We start from the raw sequence: 24361 nt of genomic DNA, 5'->3' as shown, positions 1-24361 counted from the left end.
AATTATTTGTAGATATGTATTTAATTAGACAGAGAGATGAGGGCCAAAAAACAGTCTGTAAGCAACCAGAGAAATTAACTCTTTCCTACTCAGTGTTACAAACAGACCCAAAAAAGAGCAAGCACCAAAATCAGCAAAATCTGCTTCCAGTTGCATGGAGTATGTCTGGGCATGCTCTGCTCACCCGAGCTGCCACACCCCTCTGCAAACCCATCCTGCAGCAGAGGGCAGTGCCTCGAATCCCAGATTTCAGCCCCAAATCTGGTCTCAATTTCCCAGGGATGGAGGAAGAGCAGCCCTGCCCGCTGGAGCATGGCAAAAGCTGCAAGAGGAACTTGCCCTTCTTACCCCAAGACTTGCTTGCAAGGCAATGGCAAAAATACCTCTAGGACTGCACCCAAGAGCTCCAAAAATCTGCAGCTGGAGCAATATTCCCATTTTTGCCTGTGTTGCTCCTGGATGGAGAAGATACAAGATGATGGGGGGAGCTGAAAACAGCCCTGATGCCCCAGAAGCACTTGGCTGCAGCTGAGCTCTGCTCTAGCACAGACAAGGAAAAACTAGATGGCAAGCAGAAAAAGTAGAAATATCAATTTCTTTTTTTTTTTTCTTTTAAAATCACAAAGGTGACCATCCCTTCCCAAGTGGCTCTTAGACATGATCTGCTTCTGGATTAGTGGGCAGCTGCCTTTAGAAAGAAATCAAGCTTTCTCCACTGGCACACAGAGAGCAAGCTGAACAGCAGCCAACTTCAGGAGAAGCCATTTCACAGAGGAGGATTTGCTGCTGATTTTCTCCCCAGCATCCTCTCTCCTTCCCTGGATCAGCTGCCTGCATTGACACCATTTGGAAGACAGAGGAAAGGTGCTGTTTCTGCCTATGCTGTTGAGTGCTCCACAGCATCTGCCTGGCAGCAGGTCCTACATGGAGCCTGGTTTTGCAGAAGTGAATTTGAGTCTTTTTCTGTTGCCATGGGGATGGGAGTGATGGCATGGAGAGGATGGAAGGAAGGTAGCAAGCAGGGTGGTCTGCCCCTAAACAAGGGGTTCAAAAGTGCCACCAGGCTCCATGCTCACCCCATCCCCAAGCACCTGGGGAGCCCGTCCTCCCACAGGGAGCCAGCATCCCTCCTGCAACCACTTCCCTTATTTGGTGCTCAGGAGCTTGGATCCTGTAAGGTTTCCAAGAAGTTGCCATGGTGATGAAATGTAACCCAGAGTGATGTTTTTCTGGCTCTGTGCCTCCTTCTCCTCTCTGCCCCGTCCCCCTCTTGAACCCAGCCTGGATTTAGTCTTGTGCCAGGGATGGGATAAGCATCCCTGCCCTGTTTCAACAGCTTCCTGGGGTGCCCCGAATGTGGCACCCCACCCTTCTCTGGGGCCTGAGGACAGGCAACTCGTAACGTGTCAGCTCTTGGCCATGGAGGGAGAAGACATCTTCCTTGGAGCATCACCAGAGCCAGCACTCAAGGAGTGTAACAACCCCAGCCTTTGGCAGGGGGTGGCTTGGTGTCCAAAAAAAGCATCTTTTTCCCCTGAATGTTTTTTTCTCCCATTGCCCAGACCCTTTTTAACTGGTGGTGTGGTGGAAGCTTGACTCAAACAAACACTATACAAACCCCAGTTTGCTCGAGGACCCTCCTGGGGACTTCATTGAAGAGGACCTGAAAACTGGGGCTCTGGGGAGCCCTGATATTGTTTTCAGTCCCCTGATGCCACGGGCTGGCTCGGATGGAGGAGCCCTCCCAGCCAGTCCCCTGCAGTGGTGGGACGAGTGACCAGAGGTCACACAGCCACAGGGACACGGCTGTTCTCAGCCCCAGCGAGGGACGAGAGTGGCCTCGGGGTCACGTTCCCCATCTGTGGGATTTTCCCCCACTCTGGCCACGTGGGAGCCCAGCAGGAACGAGTGAGTCACGGCCATCCCTGCTTTTTACCATTTATAGTCAAAGTGAGCACGAAGCCACCGCCGGGTCCCTGGAGAGCCCAGCTCCGGCCCCCGGAGCTCCCAGTCTGGCCCTGGCCTTTACTGTTTTCCTTTCGTTCCCATTATCTCTGGGGTCATCTCAAAGGGGGTAACTGGAGCCTGATGGAATTTCATCTTGTTTCTGCCGAAATGGCCTGTGAAGGGCCAGCACCTCTCCCTGGTCTCTCACAGGGACCACACGGCTTTGCAGCAGCTCCTGGGACAGTGTGGTGCCACAGGGCAGCACCTGGGGGGTGAAATGTGGTCCTAAAGCAGCAGCAGCAGCAGCATGTGACCCTGGGAAGTGATGATTGGGAATTAATTCCCACTGCCCTGCAGCCCTGGTGTGACCCTGCAGCTGGTTTGGGGGAATCTTCATGGGGAACAGAGGAATGTCGTGGCCCCAAGATGGAGACAAAGGACTGGGGGACAGTGTGCGTGCCCCTGGGGTTACCTGGGGGGTTGGGGGTTCCACCTTCCTCTTCTTTTTCTGATTCTGCTTGTTTGTCCTCGGATAGACTATCAGCATCTCCAACCACCTGCAAACAGAGAAAGCAGAAGCTGAGGTCTGTGCCAGGGGGAGCACACAGGGACACAAGCACACAGGGACACAAGCAATGTTCACATCCCGCCCTGGGATGTAACACAGCTTCCCACGGGCCACAGAGCTGTTCCCCTCAAAGCATTTAACCATTAACTCCAGCCTTCCAGGTTTCAACTTGCCCATAAGCACAACCCCAGGCTGGAGCACATGGAGGAGCTCAGGTTCTCCAACCGAGTCAGGGTCAACGTAGTAAGTAGTCCCCAGAAACTATCCCAACCAGCTCCTGGGGGAAAACTGATGCATGATAGGAGGGGAGGACAGATGACCCTGGTGTGCTTTGGCTCAGCTCCCACTCGCTGGAACAGCAAGACCACAGCCAAGGGATTCAAGAATCCTGAAAGACAGCTGAGAAGGACAGAGCCTCCAGCTGGACCTTCCCCCTTCAGTGATGCCAACACCCGCACACTGCACACAAAGCACTTTTGTCCACAAAAGAGCAGCATGAACTTGGCATTGAGAAGTCCAGCCCTGCACAAGGCACTTGTTTGGGGGACCTTCCTGTGCCCTCCCAGGGTGGCCTGATGACCTTTCCATGCATCTCTGTGAACTCCACAGGGATCCGTGGATGGCTGGGAAAAGGTTCCCACTTTGGATGTCCCTGCTCCCCTCTCCTGTTCCCCCCACTTCGCACGCTGCTGCTGTCAAGGGTTTTGAGATGACCACATCAAGTGGGTTTTGGTTAAGCAATAAGTGCCAGAAGCATGCAACAAACGTACAACAAATTCTCCCTCGGCTGGGGAAATCTTCCTGTCGTGCTGCAACTGCAAATGAAACCCTCCTGGCTCCAACCCAGAGCAGGACTGTTTTGGGATGATTAATGCGAGCAGTCAGGAGCAAATGCACTGCTTCAAAATCCAGCACCAGGCCAATGAACAATAAATCAGCCCCACCTTGCTCTGCAATGCCTCTCCCGTGTGGCAGGCAGGACTGGCAACAAAAGGCTAAGCTTCCAACTCAAGTGTGGGGAGAGAGAGAAGAGAGCAGGGCACAGGGGTTGGCCATGTTTTGGGGCACAGCCATTGATCCTACCTTGGCTGGAGGAGGGGAATCAGCTCCCCTCTGCCACAATTCCTCATGTCTCTGCATCCCAAGGGACAGGTTTGGCAGCTTGAGGGGGTGGATGGAGGGGCAATAACCCACACTCATGTCTCACTAGAGCAAGGAAGTTCTAAAGCATGATTTGACCAAAATGCCAAGCTCTTGGTGGAAAAAGACCTATTTCAACTGAGATTTACCAATACAGGGGGAGTCAAAACTAAAGAAATGCTTGGAAATGGAAACCATCACTGATTCTGCTGCTGGCAAGGCTTGGGCAAGCAGGAGACACCATGCCTTGGGAAGAGGGGGAAAGCATCCCTTCTGCTTCATCCCTTCAGCCTTCTGCTCTAGTTTCAAATATCAATGAATTTTGGGAGGGAAGTGCTGAGCTCCAGGCAACCACGTGGGAAATGCCTGCAGGTGAGCTGCTGCGTGCTGGTGGCTTGGCTCTCCCATGGCTCTGCACCCTCACCAGTCCTGGGTTCAACCTGAGGTGGTACATGAGTGGTGAGGACATTTCCAGGTCACCATCCAGCACCTGGAGTCAGAAAATCTACGATGCAGATGCTCTTCTAAAAGCACCATGGGGTCACCCATCAGCTCCAGCCCCATCTTGATGGTCACCCTGTGGCCAAGCCTCTTCCCCTGACCAGTGAATAGCTGCTTTCTGATGGGCCTGAAGGTGCCACAGCTGGCCCAGGAGCACCTTGGCATCAAATACACCCTCTTAGCATCCCACTCAGCTTGCTCCCGGGGATAAATGCCACTGGGAATGTTGTTCTGAAGCAGGGAGCAGGATATTGCCCAATGGCAGACAACAAAATTGACCTGAAAACAGTAGCCTTCATAAGTAATGAGTGACTCAAGAGCATTTCAATTCTGGAGCCTGGCCAAGGCTTCCAGCAGATGCTGAGTTCCTTGAGCACTGGCTCTGAAAGGTGTTCCCCATGTTGGGAAGCCTCCGGCTCCAGCCCAGCGTGGCTGAGTGCAGAGGAAGGATTTAAATCATCCACTGCCACAGAGGTCTCTGCTGAAGTCAGTGCTCACACTCACAACATAAATCTGATGGCTCAGGGGAGCTCAGGCCCTCACTCTGCTGCAGAGCACCAGGCAATGGCAGGGGTCTGCCAGGTAGGAGAGCAGGGAAGGGGAAACAAAGCCCCTTCCTGCAAAAATGGTGGAGAAACCAGAGCTGACTGTGAGGCAGCAGCTGTGCCCAGCCCCTAGGACTGTCCCTACAGCAGGCTGTGACTGTCACCCAGGAATCAGCTTGGGTACACACTGCCACAGCACCCAGCTTTGGACAAGGTCCTACCCACCCTCTTCTTCCTCCTGGCTTAAGGAAGAGCCCCGTGGCAGCTTGGCCCTGGGTTGTACTCACCCACTGATGATCTCCTTGTTCTCAGCTCGGATGAAGTGCTCCTTCTCTGGTGTCAGGATGCACAAGGAGAATTTCTGCCCTGTCCTGCTCTCCCCATCCACCACGTCCGTGCACTGGTTCATGTTGATAGTGCCCTGTGGGAGGGTCGTTGGCTGTGGGGAGAAGGAGAAACGAGTCATGGTTAAGGAGAGAAAAGCAGACGAGTGCAGAGCTGAGTCCTAAAACCTCTCTGGTTGGACACCAGGACACCCTATACACCAAAATGCTCTGCCCACGAGCACCCAGACCAGCCATGTGCTGCACATCTGGGGACACAGACCAGGAGGCACAACTCCCACCAGCCCAGCCAAGTCCACTGCTGCCAGCAAGAAGCTTCCCCTGTGCTGAACCCCCAGGGAAGGATGGCTGCCCTGCTGCAGCACGGAGACACCAAGGAGAGGCATCAAGTGCCCAGCTTTGGGGCTTGCAGCTGCAAAACATCTGGGGTGGTGGGGCAGCACCGGGTGACTTGAGGTGGCAAAGCAGTCAGGTGCCAAGGCCCCTGGCACAGGATGGCTCAGGCACTATAGACAGACAGACAGACAGACAGACATGCCAAGTTTTTCTCTTTAAAGTTACAAAAGATGGAGATTGCCAGGGAAAGACCACAGCATGGAAGGGACTTCGTTTGTCTGACACGCTTAGCAAACAGTGCCCCAGCCCTCTTGCTCCAAGCAGACACAGCCAAGTGGGACCAGCAGTGGCCCCTCTGGCCTCAGGGGACACATGGGGACCCAGAGGGGTCTCAGCACTGACAAGAGCTGACAAGTCTGTCTAAAGTGGCACCAGCTCATCCAATTACAACCACTCCTGATGCACCCACAGCATCCCCTCCCTGAGCAGCAATGCCATGTCTGCCCCACCTCCAGCCTGCCTGTGCCCCACCAAGCTCAGGAACTACAGGGTCCCCCTGCACCCCAGTGTGACCCCACAGCCAGGGCACAAATGATTGGGTGGAGGGACAGTTCTGAGCTGCCAACAGCAACGAACAAACACCCAAAGCAGCCCATAGCCACCTCCTCACTCTGCCAAAGCCTCCTTGTGCCCTCCAGATGGCTGGGCTAACAGGGAGACAGATATTTTGGCAAATGCTGTTGAGGTTTTTACCATGGAAACCAGCTCCCTGCCAGTAACACCCCTCCAAAAGCAGCCTGTGCCATGCAAAGGAGAAGCAACTGCAAAGAGCTCAATGGACCCACCCTACGACCCCAGGAAATTCAGATCAGCCCCCCCTGAGGCCCCTGGCTTATCCATCTGCAGGCTGTGGGAAACAGCCCCCTTCCCCAAGAAAAGGGCTTTCCCTGCAGCTGTGTCACCAGGCAGGAGCATCCTACAACAGCCGAGGGGTGGCAGGGAGACATCACGGGTGCTGCAGCATCAGTGCTCAGCATGGGCACACAAATGGGATTGGTCATACACCAGGGACACCAAAACCTCCTCTTTTCCTTCGTGGAAACCATCATCAGCATCCACAGAGCTCAGAGGATGGAGGGAGGGAAAGCAAAACCAAGCCCAGACCTGTGGCATGGCCCATGCAGCCACCCACCCCGCACTGCCACGGGTAGTTGGCTCCCAGGGGGATTTTTTTGTCTTGGACAACAAAAATAAAACCTCGCTTTCCGGGAGCTATAAAAACCCAACGGAAAAACTTTCTCCTGCTCCAAGTGGAGTCTTAGAAACTTTTTTGTTTCACTGGCCTTCAGCACAGCCAAGGCCGCCAGGACTGCGAGGTTCATGTCCAATCTCCCTCCCCACCCACAGCATTTTTCCACCAGGGAATAAAATCAGGATGGGGGAGAAAAGTGGCTCCAGGAGGAAGCCCCAGCCCCTCATGGGGACCTTGGGCCACTCTATCCCTCTTGCCACAGGCACCCCCCGACTCCCTGCAGGGATTTGGCAGGGAGCTGGCAGAGGAGGGGAGCAGACAGCTCCCTGCACAACCCGCCTGCTCTCCTCCCTCTTTACCCCACGGCAGCGTTCAGGGCGGTTTCCCCCACTGCTCACACCCAGCCCCAACCCAAGCTCACCCGGAGCAGAGGAGCCGGTTTTGGGGCCCCCATACCACAGGGCTGGGCCTCTGAAGTGGTTTTTCCCTGCACCCCTCCTCGCCAGGCTGAGCGCTGGCATCTCGTGCAGCCTGACACACAGGACATCCCCACTGAGCCAGCACACCTGGAGAGGGGCTGCCAGCAAAGCTGGGACTGTGTCCCCTCTGTACCTGCCACCAGGGACAGGACACACACCAGGGACAAATCCCCCACCCCACAGCAGCCCTACAACTCTCAGCAGCAGAGGAAACCTGAGGAACCAGGAGCCAACCTTGCTCGGGACACAAATCCCTTGACACAGTTTTATTTCCCTTCTATGAAGCAAAAGTGAAATGCAAACTGTGCCAGGTGGAAACGCCTGCACCCAGACACAGGACAGGAAAAGGATAGGGCAGGGGCAGCACTGCACCCCAGGAACACCTCAAGATCTGCCCGGGATCCCTGGTGGAGGAGCTGGCCATGGCAACACAGCCAATCTTTCAAGGAAGCAGAAGAGGGACAGTCCTCTGTTGCCAAAGTGGCAGGGAGGAGGTGTGGGAGACAGGACAGGGACACACAGACCCCTTCCCCACCTCTCAGCACCCATTCCTGTGCTGGGGGTCTCTCAGGGCTGGGAATCCCTGGGGATGGATGAGTGGAGCTGGTCCCCAGGCCAGGTGAGGACTGGGTGGCTCCAGCAACTGAAAGGGAATTAATAAATGTAAAAGCAGGGAGGGGTGACATGGCAAAGACACCAAAACAATGACAAGGCTGGGACTTCAAGCAGCCCTTTGAAGAGCAGAGGCTTTGATACAAGGTTGAACCCAGCGTCAGACCCCAGGGCCAGGGGAGGCTTCACATCCAGGTGAGGCAGGAGCAGACACTCAGGCTCAGCTCTGGCTTCAGCTGCTGCCACCTGCCAGTCCCTGCCTTGGGGACAGCCCCATCCCCAGATGCTGGCCCTGCCTTTGCCATTTCCCATGCTGCTGTCCACGGGATGCAGCACACGGGTAAGTTTTTTAACTGGGGAGAGGAGAGAAAGCAAGGCAGCAAGGCACAGAGAACACCACTACTGGCACCAGCACAAGCTGCAGCTCTCCTTGGTGCCAGCAGCCACAGCTCCCACTGGGTGCTGGTGCAGGGAAGGCAGCACCCACCTTGTGTGAGCAGCTACAGCTCTCCACGCTGTCAGTATCAGCAGAGGAACCCAAGCCAAGAAACAATTGTGTTGCTGTTTCCCTCTGGTATGACAGATCTGTATTTACACACACACGTGCTCGTAGCATCCCCCTCCATACCACACAAAGCCTATAGTACTCTCTCCTCCTCCTCCTCCTCCTCCTCCTCCTCTCCCTTCCTGACTGCACAGGACATGAGTCACACCACGTTCTCCATATCCATGGCCCCAGCAGCCTCTGGACAGGCAGGGACCTTTGGATGGATGCCCTTAGGATGCAGAGCCCAGCAACTGCAGCATCCCCAGCCTTGGGTAGTGGAAAGGAGGGAAAAAAAGCATGAGGACCTCTTAAAAACCCAAAGGAAGAAATCACAGTGAGGCATCAATGGAGAGATCCAGGTGCTGTGGCAGGAGGAAGCACAGTGCTGGATGCTCTGTGGATGATGAAGTCCAAGGCACAGGGGCTGATGCTCTAAGTGACCAGGGTTTATCTGCAGGAGTCCCTCATTTCTATTCTGTTCTGCAGGCTGAGGTAAAAAATACAGGATTATTTAGGTTCAAAATTTTCCAAGTTTTCTCCAAATACTATCCCCATCATTTCTAGCACATGTGCACTGCATAAACTTGATCCAAAATACAACAGAGCTTTGCTCAGCAAGATCTTTTCAACCCAGGTAACCCATGGTCAAGCTCCTGAGGAGTGGCTCTGCCACGGCCTCAGTGGGACACGGCCAATGCCCACGCCATTCTCCAGGGCTATTACACAACGTGGGTTGATGAAATCTGGAACACAACCTTTAGAGAAAGGCGATGGGTCAGGGGGAGGAGGAAACGAAACAAAAGGGACATTTTACTTTCTGCCAAGAACCAGGAGGGGAAGGAAAAAAAAAAAAAAAAAAGAAAAAAAAAGGACCAACAAAAAACCCCACAACCATTTGTCTATCTCACATGGCGGGCTGGTTGCCTTGGCATCAGGCATCCCAGGGGGGGAGATGGTGGCTCTGCTGTCCTGCTCCACCACGATGCTGCATGGGAAGGGCTTGGGCTCTGGATGGCTCTGCCTGGGCTCTGCCCTGGTTCCAAGCACCACACCACAACAGCAATGAGCCTGAGGTGCCTGGAGAGGAGACATCCACACTGCCTCCATAAATGTTTCTTGACAAATGTTAATTCTCCAAGCTAAAATATTCATGAGGGTGGCTGCCGAGGAGAGCTGCTCATTTGCAGCACTCTGAGTACACTGCAAAAGCAGCTGCTGTGGCTGCTAAAAACTTCACCCATCCCTGGTGCCCGAGCTGGGCTGATCCTGGTGCTCAGGGCAGGATGCAGTCAGGATCTCAGCTGTGTTGTGGCACAGGAAGGAGCAAGACTCTGCTGTCCCATCGCCACAGGAACAGCAGAGCCACACGGAGACAACGGTGCCTTGGGCAAGGGCAGCAGCACAGCTTGGACAGGCAGGTGCTGGCACCTGTGTGGTACAGAGAGCCCACACCAGCACCACCTCCACCATCCCTACCCAGAGGCCAACATCAAGAAAGCACCAGCTCCCTGGGAAGCCACAGGCAGCTCTCTTTTCAGCCACGTGAGGCTACGCACGGCTTCCCAAAACGCCAGCTGGGGATGCACCCTGCAGGCACCAGGGCTGGCTCTGCTGGTGCTGGTGGGGTGGCCACGGTGTGCCCTGAGCTGGCCAGGCACCAGGCGAGCAGGGCTGGCAGAGCAGCAGGGCTTTAATGAGCACTTTAGGCTTCCTGCCACCAGGCACGAGGCTATCGATGCCGCCACAATGCAACCGGAGCTCAGCGTCGGGCGGATTTTATTACCCTTATGGATCGCCTAACAGGCTGAGCATCTTGGATTTATTAAATTAGACAAAGGCTCTTGAAAACGACCTCTGGGAAAGGATGGACTGGAGCAGTCACCCATCAAAGAGGAGCAGAAGGTTTGTGCTCCTCCATCTCACTCCTCTCTGCAAGCAGGAGCACTCCCTCATCCCCACTGTCCCCACGGCAGATCCCTGCTCACAGGAGGCTCTATCTTTTCATGGCCACCCCAGCACCCTTCCCATCTGCAGCCTTCCCCTAACAGCAGCTACTGCTCAGTGAATCACAGAATTGTCATGGCTGGAAAAGACCCCTCAGATCACCACGTCCAACTGTCAACATCTCTCTCCCAGAGAAAATATAAGCCACAGAGAACCCTCCATCTTGCTCAGCCCATGCACCAGGCAAGAGAAAAGCAGACTTTTACCATGGGCAAAGGAATTCCACAGATATCAAACAAATCATCTCCTCCTGCAGCTCTGCATTCTCACCACATGCCCCTGTGCAAGAAATGGGATGATACTCCCAAATCCCACTCTCCAGCCAGGCAGAAGCCATCAGAGGTGGAGAAGCACAAGAAGTGCTTTGTAGATGTGGCCTTGGCACAAACCAGAAGGCAGAAGGAGGGGACAGGACACCTGCCCTGGTGTGCAGCCAGTGATACAGAAACACCCACCTAGCTGGAGAAATGCCACAACACTTCCTCCAGCCCCATCACACCTTCCCCCACCGCTGGCCCCTGCTTGTTCATCACAGGCACTGACAGCCAGCTCCTGAAATCCCTTTTACCAGAGGAACTCCCCACAGCCCCAGGTCACCCACCCCGAGGAACCGGCTCGGGGAGGTGGGTTTGGAGGAGAGGTTAGCAAGCCCCAAGCAAGCCTGTCCCTGCATGCCAGGCCCCTCTACAGCCCACCCAAGCCTCTACCAGGAGATAAACCAACATCCAGCTCTACTTTCGCCAGGGGGAAGGAATTTTCATCCCTGGGAGCAGTTTGGGGAGGGGGTGAAGTGCAGGGGCTGGGCAGGAGAGTTCAGCCAGGGGCCATTTTTAAGCAGAGTTGGTGTTTATGTCCACAGACAGCAAGTCTAAACACTGAGAGAGGCACCAAGCTGGCTGTGAGCACCCTCAGGCTCCTCTCCCGCCTCAGCAGGACCCATCCCAGGGGGGCCCGGGCAGCAAGTTTGGGGTCATACATCCCATCTACATCCCCGACCTCATGGGCACCCATCCGGGGAGAGCTCGTTGGAGCAGAGTGAGCCGGGCTGGGGCTGTGCAGGAGCCTGGAACCGGCTCTTCTTGGCCTTATATGGCGATTTTCACGCCGCTTTTGCAGCTCCCAGCTGCTCCCCACCCCAAAGCAGGGTCGGGAGCTGGCAGCCAGCATCTCGCCTGCCTCCTTCCTGTTAACCTCTTTCCTGCTGAAAGGACTCCGAGGGGTCTGTGAACGATGGGGATGGCCACATCCTGTCCTGACACAACCACCCGCAGCAGGCAGGGAGGGGCAGCAAAGCTGGTGGTGGTCACCGAGTTGGTGCAACCTCCTTTGGGTCCTCAGAAGCATCCCCCCAATCCAGGGAGTAGTTCAGGGGAGCCTGCACATCCCTCCACATCCAATGCTGCTGGAGGGAAAGAGGGACAGAAGATGCAGAGAACATGGTCATCATGATGGGAATAACAGCAAGGTCCCAGCAGGATGGGGGTGGAGGGACAGCTCTGAGCTGATATCCCAGCTCTTTGGGGACCAAAGCAAAAGCCCAGCATTGCACAGGCACTTACCAGCCCCACCATGCTGAAAGTACCATCTTGCAGCCCTAGAATCCCAAGTTATTTTTCCCTCCCGCTCTCTGGGATTTAAATACATTTTAAATGCAAAATATCCTGCTCCCCTCCTAGGAGAGGGGTGGGAGGAATACATGATAATGGATCTGATCGTATCTGTTCAGAGCTGCCAGCGTGGCATCTTCCCCTCTTCCCCACACACAGGCACAACAGCCACCCAACCAAGGAACAGCAAATATCTGCAGCATTCAGGTGAGTTGTCATGGTAATCAGCTCAATGGCAAAAACCTGGTGAGCCCATGAACCAGGATGGTACCCACAGTGAGGGACCAGAACTTGGTGCAGGAACCATGGTGGATGAGTTGCCTGGAGAAAGAAACACAGTCATTTGGGGGTGAAAAGAAAAGGTGGGCTTCATTTACATCTTGATTTCTGAAATTGGCCTTGTCAACTTCATTCTCCACCCCCTCGGTGTAGGTGACAAGTCCCAGGTGGTCCCAGGTGTGCACTGCACACTGCCAGGCTCACAGGTTCAGGTGCTCACCACCACCTCCGGGCACTCTGGTTCACATGTCCTACCCCAGGAGCAAAGGACTTGACCAAAACTTCAGAAACCAAGGTGCCATAGCAGGACTCCATGAGGAGTCATCAGATGGAGTCATCATCACCATCATGGCCACGTGAAGCCACCTCTGGCAGCCAGCATCTTGAGCACTGGGTAAATCAAGGCCCTGGATTACTCCAGCTCAGGAAACACAGTGAACTGCAGACAGAGCAGGGTGGAAAATGGCAAGTGCATCCCATAATACAAGAGTGAATGAAATGGCCAGACATTTCCTGCTGTCCCAGTAGAAGAAAAAGAAAAGAAAAAGCTTCCAGTTCCAGGTGAATCAGACCTTTGCATTTTTTCACTAAGACACAAAAGAAGGAAAGCACCACCTTGCAAACAACAAAGTCAGCAGAAGCCTCTCAGCAAAGCTCTGCTGAACACTCTCACAAACCACAGGATTAGACCAACTCCAGCCAACCCCATCTGACCAGCTGGCCCAACACCCTCCTGCAGGCTCAGGGCTGTGGTTTCCCCCTGGTTTGGCTTCTTTCGGGCTGAGCTGACCTGAAAATTTCCTCAGCAGATTTTGCCTTACAGTGGCTACAGGCTTGTGGTCAACACACTTCCCACCCCATCAGGTGTGCACAGATCACACCGTGCTCTCCCTTCTGCAGGGAAGCAGCAGGGTCTGCTCTGGCTGCAGCAAAGCAGCAGTGGGTGATGTCCCACCCTGCCACGCACTATGGTGCTGCTGCTGCTGTGGTGGGGTTTCCCCTCAACCTTCACCCCCAGAACTGTCAAAACAACATCTTGCACCAATGCTCAATAACTCCAAACGAGGTGAGGACAACCCCAGAGACCACCAGCCCCAGATCCACCGGAGGCTCAGGCAACTCCCACGGGCACAAATACTTCAGTGGAAGTTCTTGAATCCGGCCAAATTAGCCTGGAAATCTCATTACTCCCCAGCACTGCTCTTATGAGCTTTGCAGAGCTTCCTGCCAGGCTGGGAATACCACACAGTCAGGCTCCCAGGGCGCCCAGAGTCTGCAGATGGAGGTGCAAGGGTCAACCCTAGCAGAAGAGGTTGGGTGGTTAGGTTGGCTGTCCAAGCAGCAGTTGTGTCCAGCACCCCACACCTCACCCCTACAGAAAACCCCATACCTGCTCTGTGTCATTCCCAGCAGCTCTGTGTCATTCCAGACAAGCTTGGACTCTGCAGACCTTCCCAAAAGCCAAGGTGATGGTTGGGCAGCGTTTCCCAGCCTTTGGCTATCCCACCGAATGGCACAAAATGGGAGTTTTGAGCTAAGAAAGGCAGCTCCAAGGAGAAAAGCTCCCAAACACCACACATGGCAGTCACGGGGGAAGGAGACAGCCCAGCAACAACTCGAGCTGGTGAGGTGGAGGCACTGGTGCAGGTGGCAAATTGCTGTCCTGGCTGGGCAGGAACCTCTAGGTTCAAAGGCAAGTGTCACCCGGGGGAAAAAGTGTTCTGAACACCTGCAAGAGGCAGGGATGAAGGCTGGGAATAACACACCAGGCTGCCAGAGCTGACCCTTGTGTCCCAGGGGAGCAGTGTTTTCTCCCTAAACCTGCTGCTCCCATCTGGCTCCTGCACTTGCAGAGGAGTTCAGGGAGAGGAGCAAGTTCATGGCCGTGAGCTCCTCCCAGGAGCACTCCCTGCACTCTCTCCATCAGGAGCTGCTGTTTGCTCCTAGCAGAGAGAAGCTACGTGGGGTTGGTGCACCCAAGAGGGATGAGCTCAAGGAGGTTTCTCCATCCCCTTTGCCTGGGATGATGATCTTCACCCTTCCAGCAATGGCCTGTGCACAGCATTAGCTGCCCATGCAAGCAAAACTTCCCCTTCCTCCACACATCTGCTCCATCCATAATCCTCACTGTCCCTCCCCTAATGGGAAAGCAGCCAGAAAAGCAAACCAAAACCCTAATTATATCCCAGTAGCTTCCCAGCACCCTGGTGATCTGCTGTGACTTTATCGACATGGTTACAACAGGGCTGATGAAATGAGGAGAAAAGGGCCAAGGCTGGGCATGCTCCAAAAAAACCCACCCTTTCTCCCCAGCTGCAGCATCACAAGGAGTGGAAATCCTGTGTAAGCTTAGGGTGCTGCTGGGACATGTCTAAAACCAACCAGAGCACCCAACCCTTCTGCCTCCTCTCCCCAGGGACCCATGGCAAAGGAAACCCTGCAAGCTCCACTGTATGGGGACCAGAAAGGGAGTGGTGACAACCATGGGACACAGCAGGAGAGCAGCCCTTGGCCTCACTGCAGGTCTCCAGGGAGCTGTTTGGCCATAAAACCACGGAGAATGAACCACAGTGACAGCACCTGGAGCCACAGCACCCATGGCATGGGACGTGCAAGAGCAAGGACCACTAGGATCACAAATCTGCAGCCCCGTGGTGAGGGGTGTGACAGCAACAGGGACGTGGCATGGCCCTGGGGTGTGTGATTAACAAAAAAAAAAACAGGAAAAAAAAATCTCTGGTAAGTGGGAGCTTTTCCCAGCTCTCCCCAGAGCAGCACAAGCCCCCATGCAGCACCTCTGCCTTCCCCTCCGAAGCAGCAGAGGTGGCAGAGGAGCTGTGCCCCGGGGCAGCAGAGTGCCAGCTCTGTTAATACACACCCAGAGAGAGAGCAGCTCCTGGATCCTGCAGGGAGGAGGTGAAGGGCCATGTCAAGTTGCTGCACGTGTGATTTACCTACAGTAATTTTCAAAAAACTTGCAGCAAGGCTGCCTGGCTCTCCTATTTGCCTGCTTGCAGTCAGACTTTAGTGACTGCAGGGAAAAGAGTCTCTTCCACAGCTTTGAAGGGATGGGGTAAAATGAAAAGGTCTTAAAAAATTTATATTAGCAAAAGCAGATTCACTCCCTGCTACCTGGCACGAGGGACAAGCAGTGTTTTGCTAGCAATTCTTTTTGTCCTACTGTAAATATCTTGCAGCCCATGACAATCCATAAGCAAGACCAATAATACAACTTGCCTGGGAATTTTCCTTTTCCACCAGAAATGCCTCAAAACAGCACAGACAAAAGGTGGGAGACTTCTGCAAAAACCCTGCATTCAGCAGCCCTGAGAAAAGCCATTTACAAAACCTCACTGAAGACCTCAGCTTGTCTCCACACAAGTTTTAACCTGACAATGTCCCTTTTACAGACTCCAAAACCTGATGAATAATGCATGTCTGGGATAAACCAGAAATATAATATTCACTAATGCTTCCCTTAACAGAGAAACAAGGACTGCAAATAAGTAATTTATTAACCCCAGACCGTGTTGCTGCTTGAACAGAGGGCACACCTCGGCTTTCAGCCCCAAAAACACAACAAGCAGAAAGTTTGGGTTTGAGCTGTGGCAGGAATATGTTAAGGGCTGGCTGAGACCCCCCCAGCTCTCCTCACACCTCCAACACAGACATGCCTTGTCCTGGACTCTAAGATGCCAAGGGGATGAAAAACTCCCCCTGAGATCAAGGCTGGGACCTGCCACCCTTCCTCCTCCTCCTCCTCCTCGGGGGCTACTCATCGATGGTGGGAAGCCCACAACCCCGTGCTCGCCCGTGGCTCCGGCTGCTTTCTCAGGCATTCCAAAACCTGGCCTAAACCTCTTTTTTTCAGCACATCCCCCCCCCCTCTTCCCCAGCTCCTCCACGGCTGGACGCCTGCCTAATTGCGTATTTATTTATTTCTGCATTTTCCCAGCTCCCCGCACACACTGGTGTGGGGAAGCCAAGCCTGGCTCCCAAGGCAGACACCAAAAATATGGAAGGGGGGGGGCAATAAGTGCATCTCCCCCCCCCTCCCATTCCCCAGAGGCTAGGAGGAAACCGGGAAGCACAGGGCTGGCCGGGAAGGGGTGGAAGTGGGGGGCTGGAAGGGAAGGGGACGCCGGCGGCATCGCCCACCCCTTTGCTTTGTGCGCAGGCTTGGGGAAATTAAAAATAGCTGGGTCCAAAGAGTGGCTGCAAGAGCCACAAAGAGCGTGTTGAGCAGAGGCAGCTGCAAGCTATTTGCTGCCCCTGGTAATCAGAATCTCAGCTTGCACAACCCCCCCCTCTCTATTCCCCCCCTGGCCCCTTCCTCCCTTGCCAGAAGCCACCGCTGCCTTTCTCTAACCCACGTCATGTCAACAATCAATGAATACAGGATTTCTGCCAGGGAAAAAAAGGGGACATGCTTTGATTTTTTGGAGTGACTTTGTTGCCTTGCTCGATTCAGGTCCTTGTCCTCCTCTCTGAGCTGTCACTGAGGCCAGGATGCTCCAAGCCACCCAGCAGAGATGGGACATTCGCTGGGAACAGGGACATGCCAGCCAGCAGGATGACAATTCTTCTAGGGATTCCTTTATGCAACAGGAAAAGGGGTTCTATCGCCCAGTGTTACCTAACCCACAGCCCACTGGTGGTCCTTGCCAACCTCAGCTGGTGGCCCACGACAAGGCTGGAAAGAATTAAAACCCACCCCCATCCCCACCTCCACACAGCAGAGATGGCAGGTACAGGGCCGTGCTGCTGGCAGCTCATGTCACACTCCCTCCCCAGCATCAAGCAACAGCAAGGCAAAAAAAATTGTGGTTTTGTTGGTTCCTCGGGTGGGCTGGTCCTTCACGGGTGGGCATGGCCACCCAGGGACCATGGGATGCTTGCTTGGAAGCCCAGCTTGCAGAGAGCTGGGATCAGGCATCCACTGCCGCAGAGATCCTCCTGCTCTCACTTCAATCACCCCACCAAAAAGGGGAAAGAAAAAAACAACAGGAGCAACTGCCTGTAGTAAACACCAGTGCTACCATCTGTCACCCACCACCAAGGCATCAGGGGCTGTTGTTAGACATCTATGGGATGGTGGGACCCAGGGGAAAGGCAGGTCCCAGGCCACCATTCCAGGCAGGGGTAGGAACATCAGCCAAAGGGCTCTGGTGAGGGCAATGGTGTGCTCAGCAATCAGCTGTGTCATCCCACTACCTGCTCCAACATCTTCACTGCTGATCACCAGTACAGGTGGGTTTGATTTCTGCATTATCACTTGATAGTGTGTCACAACTTTTCTTTCTCTGAGAGCCTGCAGCCAGGCTGGAGGCCATGGGTATGGAAGCCAGGTTTCCAGAAGAAACTCCAGCTGCCACAAGTGCCTCCACCACTTTGCCTCCCACAAGCTGGATAGATGCAATTTAAAATCCAGCTCATTTCCCTCAGTGCTCTTGCAAACATCTCCTACACAAAAGTCTTTGCTGGGTCCCAAGAGATGGGAGTAGGAAAAAAGCAGAAGGGACAGAGCCACTTGAACCCATTCTCGTTGCTCAGCATAAGAGCAATTCCAGCTTTGCAGCTTGCCCTGCAGAAGACAATAGGGGCTGTGTTGTTTCCAGGAAGGAAGCACCTGGGCCAGGTCATCAAAGCTGCTCCTTCATTAGGAGGTCACTGCCTGTGTTCAGATTTCCCAACTCTGCTTTCATCCTCTCACCTCCTGTTAACTCCCAAACCTCCCACCATGGGCTGCTTCACACTGGGGCTCTCCTGAGGGGATCCTGCAGGCACTAAATGCCTTTTTGGGGGGGCTTGGATGTGGAGATCAGCATCTTCCACTCACAATTAAGAAGACATGAAGTAAAACCAGACAGATTGATCCACCTAAGCTCACAGCTAACCCAGGCACTTGTGGGGCTCCTGGCCACGGACCCATCCCTAGAAGGAGACTTTCCCTCTTCTTCTCTCAGCCCTCAGAAACTGCCCTCTGCAGCTCAGCACTTTCACCTTCCCAAAAACATGCTAAAAACTATCCTAAAAATTACCCTAGAGGCTACCCACGCTAAAAGGGGTAAAATGGAAGAGGGTAGAGAGACATTCAGAGGTGCCCTCAGTTGTCCTGACAGCAGGACCCACATGGGGCCAGACACTTCAAGCAGACAGAAAAGGCAAAACATGAACCCCCCTGAAGCCACCATTATGGGGTCCCCACACCCAACCCCAGTAACACAAAGTAACACTGGATCAAGAAAGACAATAATATTAGAAAGATCACAAATTAATATCTGTGTATCCTCCCAGCAGTGTCCTGGGGAAAGAGTTCCCAGGGCTCCCTGTAGGTTCATGGATTTTGTTCTCCAAAAGCAGTATTGAAAATTAAAACACAAATCAATCCAAGATCTCCGAGCTCTGCCAGGAAACACCAGAACTTCTGCTGTCTCTACATCTCCTGTAGAGCAATCACAAAGATCTGTTTTGTCCCCTCTCCCCTGCATCCTGACTTCAGGTGTCCCCCTCCTGCCTAGCTCTCCTGAAGGAAAAAGGATTGCTGCTCTCCAATTACTACAAACATTTCCTTATTTCTACTGCATCATCTTTGAGATATGCACTGAACATCCCAGGTGAAATTGCCCCAAGGACCACCTCCCACCCCACTCCCCACAACACCAGTTATTTCCCAGGCTCTGCTGCCCACAGCTGCCCACCACTCCCATTCCAACCAGCTCACATCCTGCCTTGATTTCCCATCCACACCGTGACCTGGATGGAGCCATTTCCCTTCCCAGTGTGTAAACTGGTGGGACTGGAAGGGCACCATCACCACCATTCACTCAGGTGACACATCACCCCTGGACTGTCCTAGGATGCAGCAGTGCAAGGGGTCACTTTGCCCCTCCATTGGGGTCAAACTGAAAACCAGAGGAGCCAGGAAAAAAGTTCTCCCATTGCAAGACAAAGTCAGAACCACATCCTGGAAAAAATCTGGAGTGGGGGGTCCCTGCCACCATCCAAACCTCACACAGCTGCTCCCCTCCAGCCTTTCTGTTTCAGCTTTCTTTAAATTTGAAACATGCTTTTGATCCAAGCCAAAAGCTTTTTATGCTAAACAGAAACTGAAAGTCTTGGATGATCTGGCAAACAGAGGCACTGGCAAAATCGTGTCCATGGGAGGAAACGCCAGGGATGAGGGGAAAGGGGGTTTGTAAAGCCTGGTGCTCCTGTGGATCAGGGAGAGCTTGGAAACACTTAAATGGAGAAACGTGTGGAAAAAGTAAGGACAGAGAGGCCAGGATGTTTAAGGTTTGTTTTTAATCCCTGCCAATGAATTTCCATTCTGTGCCAAGACTGAAGTAAACTGCTTTGATCTGAAAAGGAGGAGAAAAACACACACGCAGATTCTTGGCTTCTTAAAACAATATAGATGACAAAGGAGGGAACTGCGATGAAAATTAACACGGCTCAGCTCTGCTGACAGGGACATTTTAAAATGCCCCTTTCTTCCAAATAAAGAGGATTTTGGTGGGGGGTTGATTAGGAAACAGTGATTACACACATCTACGCATCGCAGCATCATCGGGCACGCAGCCCTCCCTCCCTCCCTCTCATCCCCCCAGCAGCCACCAACACTTACACCACTCTCCTTTTTCACCCGTTTATCAAATCCTTTGGTTTCCGCAGGCAGGAGCAGGGCCTGGGGCTGTGCAGGGTTCCAGATGTGACCCAGCAGCCCCCAACACGGTGCCAGACCTCCCACCTCTGAGCTGGCCTCTCTTCTCCTATTTATACACCCGGTGCAGGGCTCCTGGTGCTCCCCTAACCATTGCCAGATGCTGGGCTGGCCTCCTTCTTCATCCTGCCCTGGTCCCATCAGCTCCTGGCTCCCTCCTGACCTCCCTCCTCCCAGCCACTGTGAGCTGGAGCAAGGATATCCGAGGGTAAAGCTACCAGGATCTGCCCGAATTCCTGATTTAGGAGCAGGAAAAATGCCGTGAGCCCAGGAAGGGTCTGCAATGCCACCATGGAGGAGAGAATCATAGAATCACCACAGCTGGAAGAACCTTCATGGTCACCAAGTCCAACCGTTAGTCCTACAACACTTTAACCACTAAATCACCTCCCAAAACATCACATCTACCCGTTTTTTGAATAGCTCCAAGGATGGTGACTCCATCACCTCCCTGGGCAACCTGTTCCAGTGCTTCACCACTCTTTCAATGAAGACATTTTTCCTAAAATCTCACCTGATGCAGCAACCCAACTCCGCACACAAACTCTGGCACAAAGATGGCCTCTTAGACACCCACTCCCACCAACAGTCTGAATTTTAGAAAGGAACTTGAATCCAGCAAATAAAGGGCAGGGCAGAGAGGCAGGGCTCAGACCCCATCCTCATGCTGTAAGGTGCCAGATATGAAGAGAGGGAGGTTTGTTGGGAGGACAGGGATGCTCCTCCAGGTCCCACCAAGGGAGCCAGAAGATGCTCTCACCTTGGCATTAGTTATTCACAACACCAGCAAGTCTGAGACACTCCCAGGTGAGCCTGAGTTTTGTCCTACTTTCAAACCAGTACATCCAGAGGAAAAAAAAAGAAAATAATAAATCACAATTAATGGTCTCAGGCAGCCACTGAAAGGAGGCCTGGTGTGATGGGAGAACACCTCCAGGGAGGATGCAGCTCCTGCACGGGGCAAAGCAGTGGCACAAAAACCAACCTAGTATAAACCCCAACCTAAGGGAAGTGGCAGAGGGGTAAACTGAGGCACAGAGCTTAGGCCTGGCCCACGAATACATAATGAGTCACTAAGAAGCTGGGCTGGAGAGCCAGACCCTCTTCTCCACCCTGCTCTAGCCAGAGGGCTGGATCCCTCCCCTCCTGCACACCCACCGCCTCTCATACATTCCCACGCAGCAGGGCTCTATTTATAGAGACCTCAGCCACTAATTATACATTACAGAAATCAAAACAAAAGGAAGCAAACACTCTGCACTTGCCACTCTCTGGCTCCAGCCCCTTACCCCAGCACTATTTTTATGGCAGCTCTCATAGCTCCATCAGAACCTGTCGAACCGCCCCGGCCCGGAGGTGCTGGGCTGCTCCCCCCCTGCAGCAGCAGCTGGGGTTTCACTGGGGCCCAACCATGGGGTTTTCTACCAAAAGGACCCAGGCCTTGCACAGCATTAGACAATGCCAGAGGGTGCAGCCACCAGCACCAGCTTGAGCATCCCCTCCGTGGAGAGGGATGAAGTTTTCCTCACTGTCCAGCACAAGTTCCTCCTCGTCCCCTCTAGTGATGGAGCTCGAGATCCCCCCTAACCCTGGCAGGGCTGTTTCCCCCCTGGTTGAGGACTTTATCCTGTCTAGTTTCAAATATCCTGAAGTACCAAAGGTCTAAGCTCTCCGAGTGGCTTTCCCACCTCCAAAACAAGTCTCTGGATGCATTTGCTTTGGCTGAGGGTTTTTTGGCTGGCTTTAGTCTTGTACTTCGTGCAGTGGGGAATCAGGGAACGTATCATTTAGGAAAACCAAGGAAGTGCCTCAGGACTGGGAAGCACAAAGGGACCTCAGACACCTGTAATGCAGTGGTTCAGCCACCAGCCTGTCCCCTGCTCCCTGTCACCCTCTTTGCTGCCTTTTCTCAACTCAACCTAAGAGTGGTTTCACCACCCTCCAGCTGCTGCAGAGAAATGACAGCCCCTGCACATAATCCAGCCCAGCATGGGGGATATCAAACAGCAGGAACAAGGCAGCACCAAGGGGTAATCACAGCATGGGAAGGCAACCCCAAGCAATCCCACAGCCTCCACATCCACCCGCAGCTGGGAGGGAGGAATTTCTGCACATCTGAGGAGGCTCAGCTCAGCTCAGCCAGGAGGGGCTGTTGGCAACCTCCTTGCAGAAGGGAAGAGGATGTGCTCTGCTTGGTGTTCCCAGAGGCCAGGAAGGTTCTGGGTGCTGGCATGAGGCTGGGGCTGCTGGCAGGAATGGCTCCCAGAGGGAAAGGGGGAGACCCCAGAGAGAGTAGTGGCTCAGCTAAGGTTCAAGGGGATGGAGGTCCATAGATCCCATGCTCTCCATGCAGACATGGTGCAAAACAAAACTGGTTTGGGCTTTCAGAGTGAAAATTTGGCAGATGAAGAATGGACACTCGGGAAGAAGGTGGCTCAGCTTCACAAAGTTCAGAAAGGTATTTTTATAGCATATGTCAGACCCTGATGAAGAGAGGGAGCTGCAACCACATCCTCCACCTATGGCCATGGCAAGGCTGGACCAAGCCCTCCTGTTCTCCATCCTACCATGAAGGGCCACAGAGAGAGCAAGGCCCATCAGAGCCTCAGAGCCACCCCAGGTGCTCCTGCCCAGATACAGCAGTGCTTGGTGCTGCTCAGCATGGAAAAAAAAAACCAAACAAAAAAAACCCCAACACTAAAAATGTGATTTCCCACCATCCTTCCCATCTCCCCTCAGATGAGGGCATCTCCCTACCACCAACCAGCTGCACGCTGCTCTCCTGTCACTGTAGGACACCAAACACCAGCCCAGTGCACAGCCAGGCTGCCGAGACACTAAAACCACACTGAAAGCCTCCACCACTCCTCAGGTGTTTAAATTATTTAGGGCACTTGGCTAAATCCCAAGAAAAAAATACAAGCAAACCAGGCATGAAACTCGAGAGCAAAGCTCACTGTGCTGCTGTGCCCCCCGCTGCACAGTGCCCTTGCTGGAGATATCAGCACAGGACCAAGATATGGACCCTCACAGGGAGCTTTCTCCACCACAGACACGAGTCCCTGTGTGTCCCCTGTGTTCCAGCCCCACGTGTGCACCCCGGCGTGCCCGGCACCCTGAGCCTCCCAGCCAGGCAGATGCCAGCAGGTGGGCACTCACTGGGCTGTGCTGGCACACTCAACCTTCCCAGGGCCTTGCTGTAGCCAGGAGGATAAATCCAGGATAAATCCAGGTGGTCACAGCCCCACTTTGCAGCTCACAGCAGATGAGAGGGCTTCCCTTCCTTTTGTCTCCCCTTTGTCACAGAGGAACAGAAAAGAAAGGAGCAGAGGGGACTCTAAGGATCCCCCACAGCACTCCCAACGTGGGATCTGCTGGCAGCAGACCAGCCCTACGTGAGGTGGGACCCACAAAGCACCCACCATCCTCCTCAGACCGTCCACCAAGCTCCCTCACTCCCACCAAGCTCCTCCCTCAGACCGCCCACCAAACTCCCAGCCCAGCAAAAAGTTGCACTCAGAGACCAAAACTCTACGCTGGTTTGGCAGAGGCCTCCCCATGCCACATCTTGGGAGCATCCTCTGCAAACAGCAGAGGTGGCTCTGGCTCTGAGATGTGGGCAGCCCCATCCCCACCACCCAGACCCAGCAGCACTCACCATCTCGTCGAGGGCGTAGCGCAGCAGCCCGTGCTCGTAGAGGATGAAGAACCGACGCTGCCATTTCTGCAAGAGAAGACAACGAGGTTTGTGACAGCAGTGCCCAGGTCTGGCTGAGCAGATGGCCCCCAGCTGCCAAAAAAACAGTAAAGAGGACTCGCCAGCCCCATGGGGACTGTTCTGAATGGGTGATGAATGTTGTAGAAGTGTTTCTGCTCAGCCCCTCACACCCCAAACCCAGTCGTCTGGGGTGCTGTGGGTTTGGCTCTGCCAGAAGTCTGCTCTCACCCACCCATGCTGCTCTATTTCCTGGCTTTGTGAGCATCCAAAAGGATGGTTTTAGAGTTGCTTCCCCACCCACCCCTCTCTGAATTCAGACAGACCCCAAGTTGGCCTGATTTAACCACACAGAAGACAACAAATAACCAGAGACAAACGCTCCCAAGCTAGAACCAGGTCTTTCCTCCTCTGCTGAAGGATACCCACAACCCATCATTGCTCTCCAAGAGACCCAAGACCTGCAGGACATCAGAAAGATCCCCCAACCAAGTGCCCCCAGCCCTCAGCTTCACCCTGCAGGGTGTCAGGATGTCACAATAACCACTCCCCAGGAGTGCATAAGCTCAGCTTGGATGGTGGCTGCACTTCCAGGGGTGGCACTGCCCAGGTGGTCCTGCCTCCCCTGGCACTGCTGCTTCTGCAGCTGCACAGCAAACCAGATTGGAGATTGGAGAACAGATCTGGCTGGAAAACTTCCTTTTTGTGTGTGTGTGTGTGTGTGTGTGTGTGTGTGCCAGGTTGTTTTCAGCCAGGAGCAAA

General features: G+C 53.9%; 1 protein-coding gene across 8 annotated transcripts in view; it reads right to left on the bottom strand.

Annotated features, from left to right (window-relative positions):
* The window catches only part of MPRIP (myosin phosphatase Rho interacting protein), a 75589-nt gene that overhangs the window by 38909 nt on the left and 12319 nt on the right, over window positions 1–24361 (bottom strand). For all 8 annotated transcript variants that reach the window (XM_030459965.1, XM_030459963.1, XM_030459962.1 and 5 more), the window contains exons 3-5: window positions 23543–23608; window positions 4989–5140; window positions 2420–2504 (exon numbers count right to left, since the gene is read on the bottom strand). In XM_030459965.1, coding sequence (XP_030315825.1) covers window positions 2420–2504; window positions 4989–5140; window positions 23543–23608 — 303 coding nt within the window. The remainder of the gene's footprint in view (window positions 1–2419; window positions 2505–4988; window positions 5141–23542; window positions 23609–24361) is intronic.

This window comes from Calypte anna, chromosome 14 (genome assembly GCF_003957555.1).
Source record: "Calypte anna isolate BGI_N300 chromosome 14, bCalAnn1_v1.p, whole genome shotgun sequence".
In the NCBI taxonomy this organism is placed as follows: Eukaryota; Metazoa; Chordata; class Aves; order Apodiformes; family Trochilidae; genus Calypte; species Calypte anna.
This window is presented reverse-complemented; position numbering and strand designations above follow the sequence as displayed.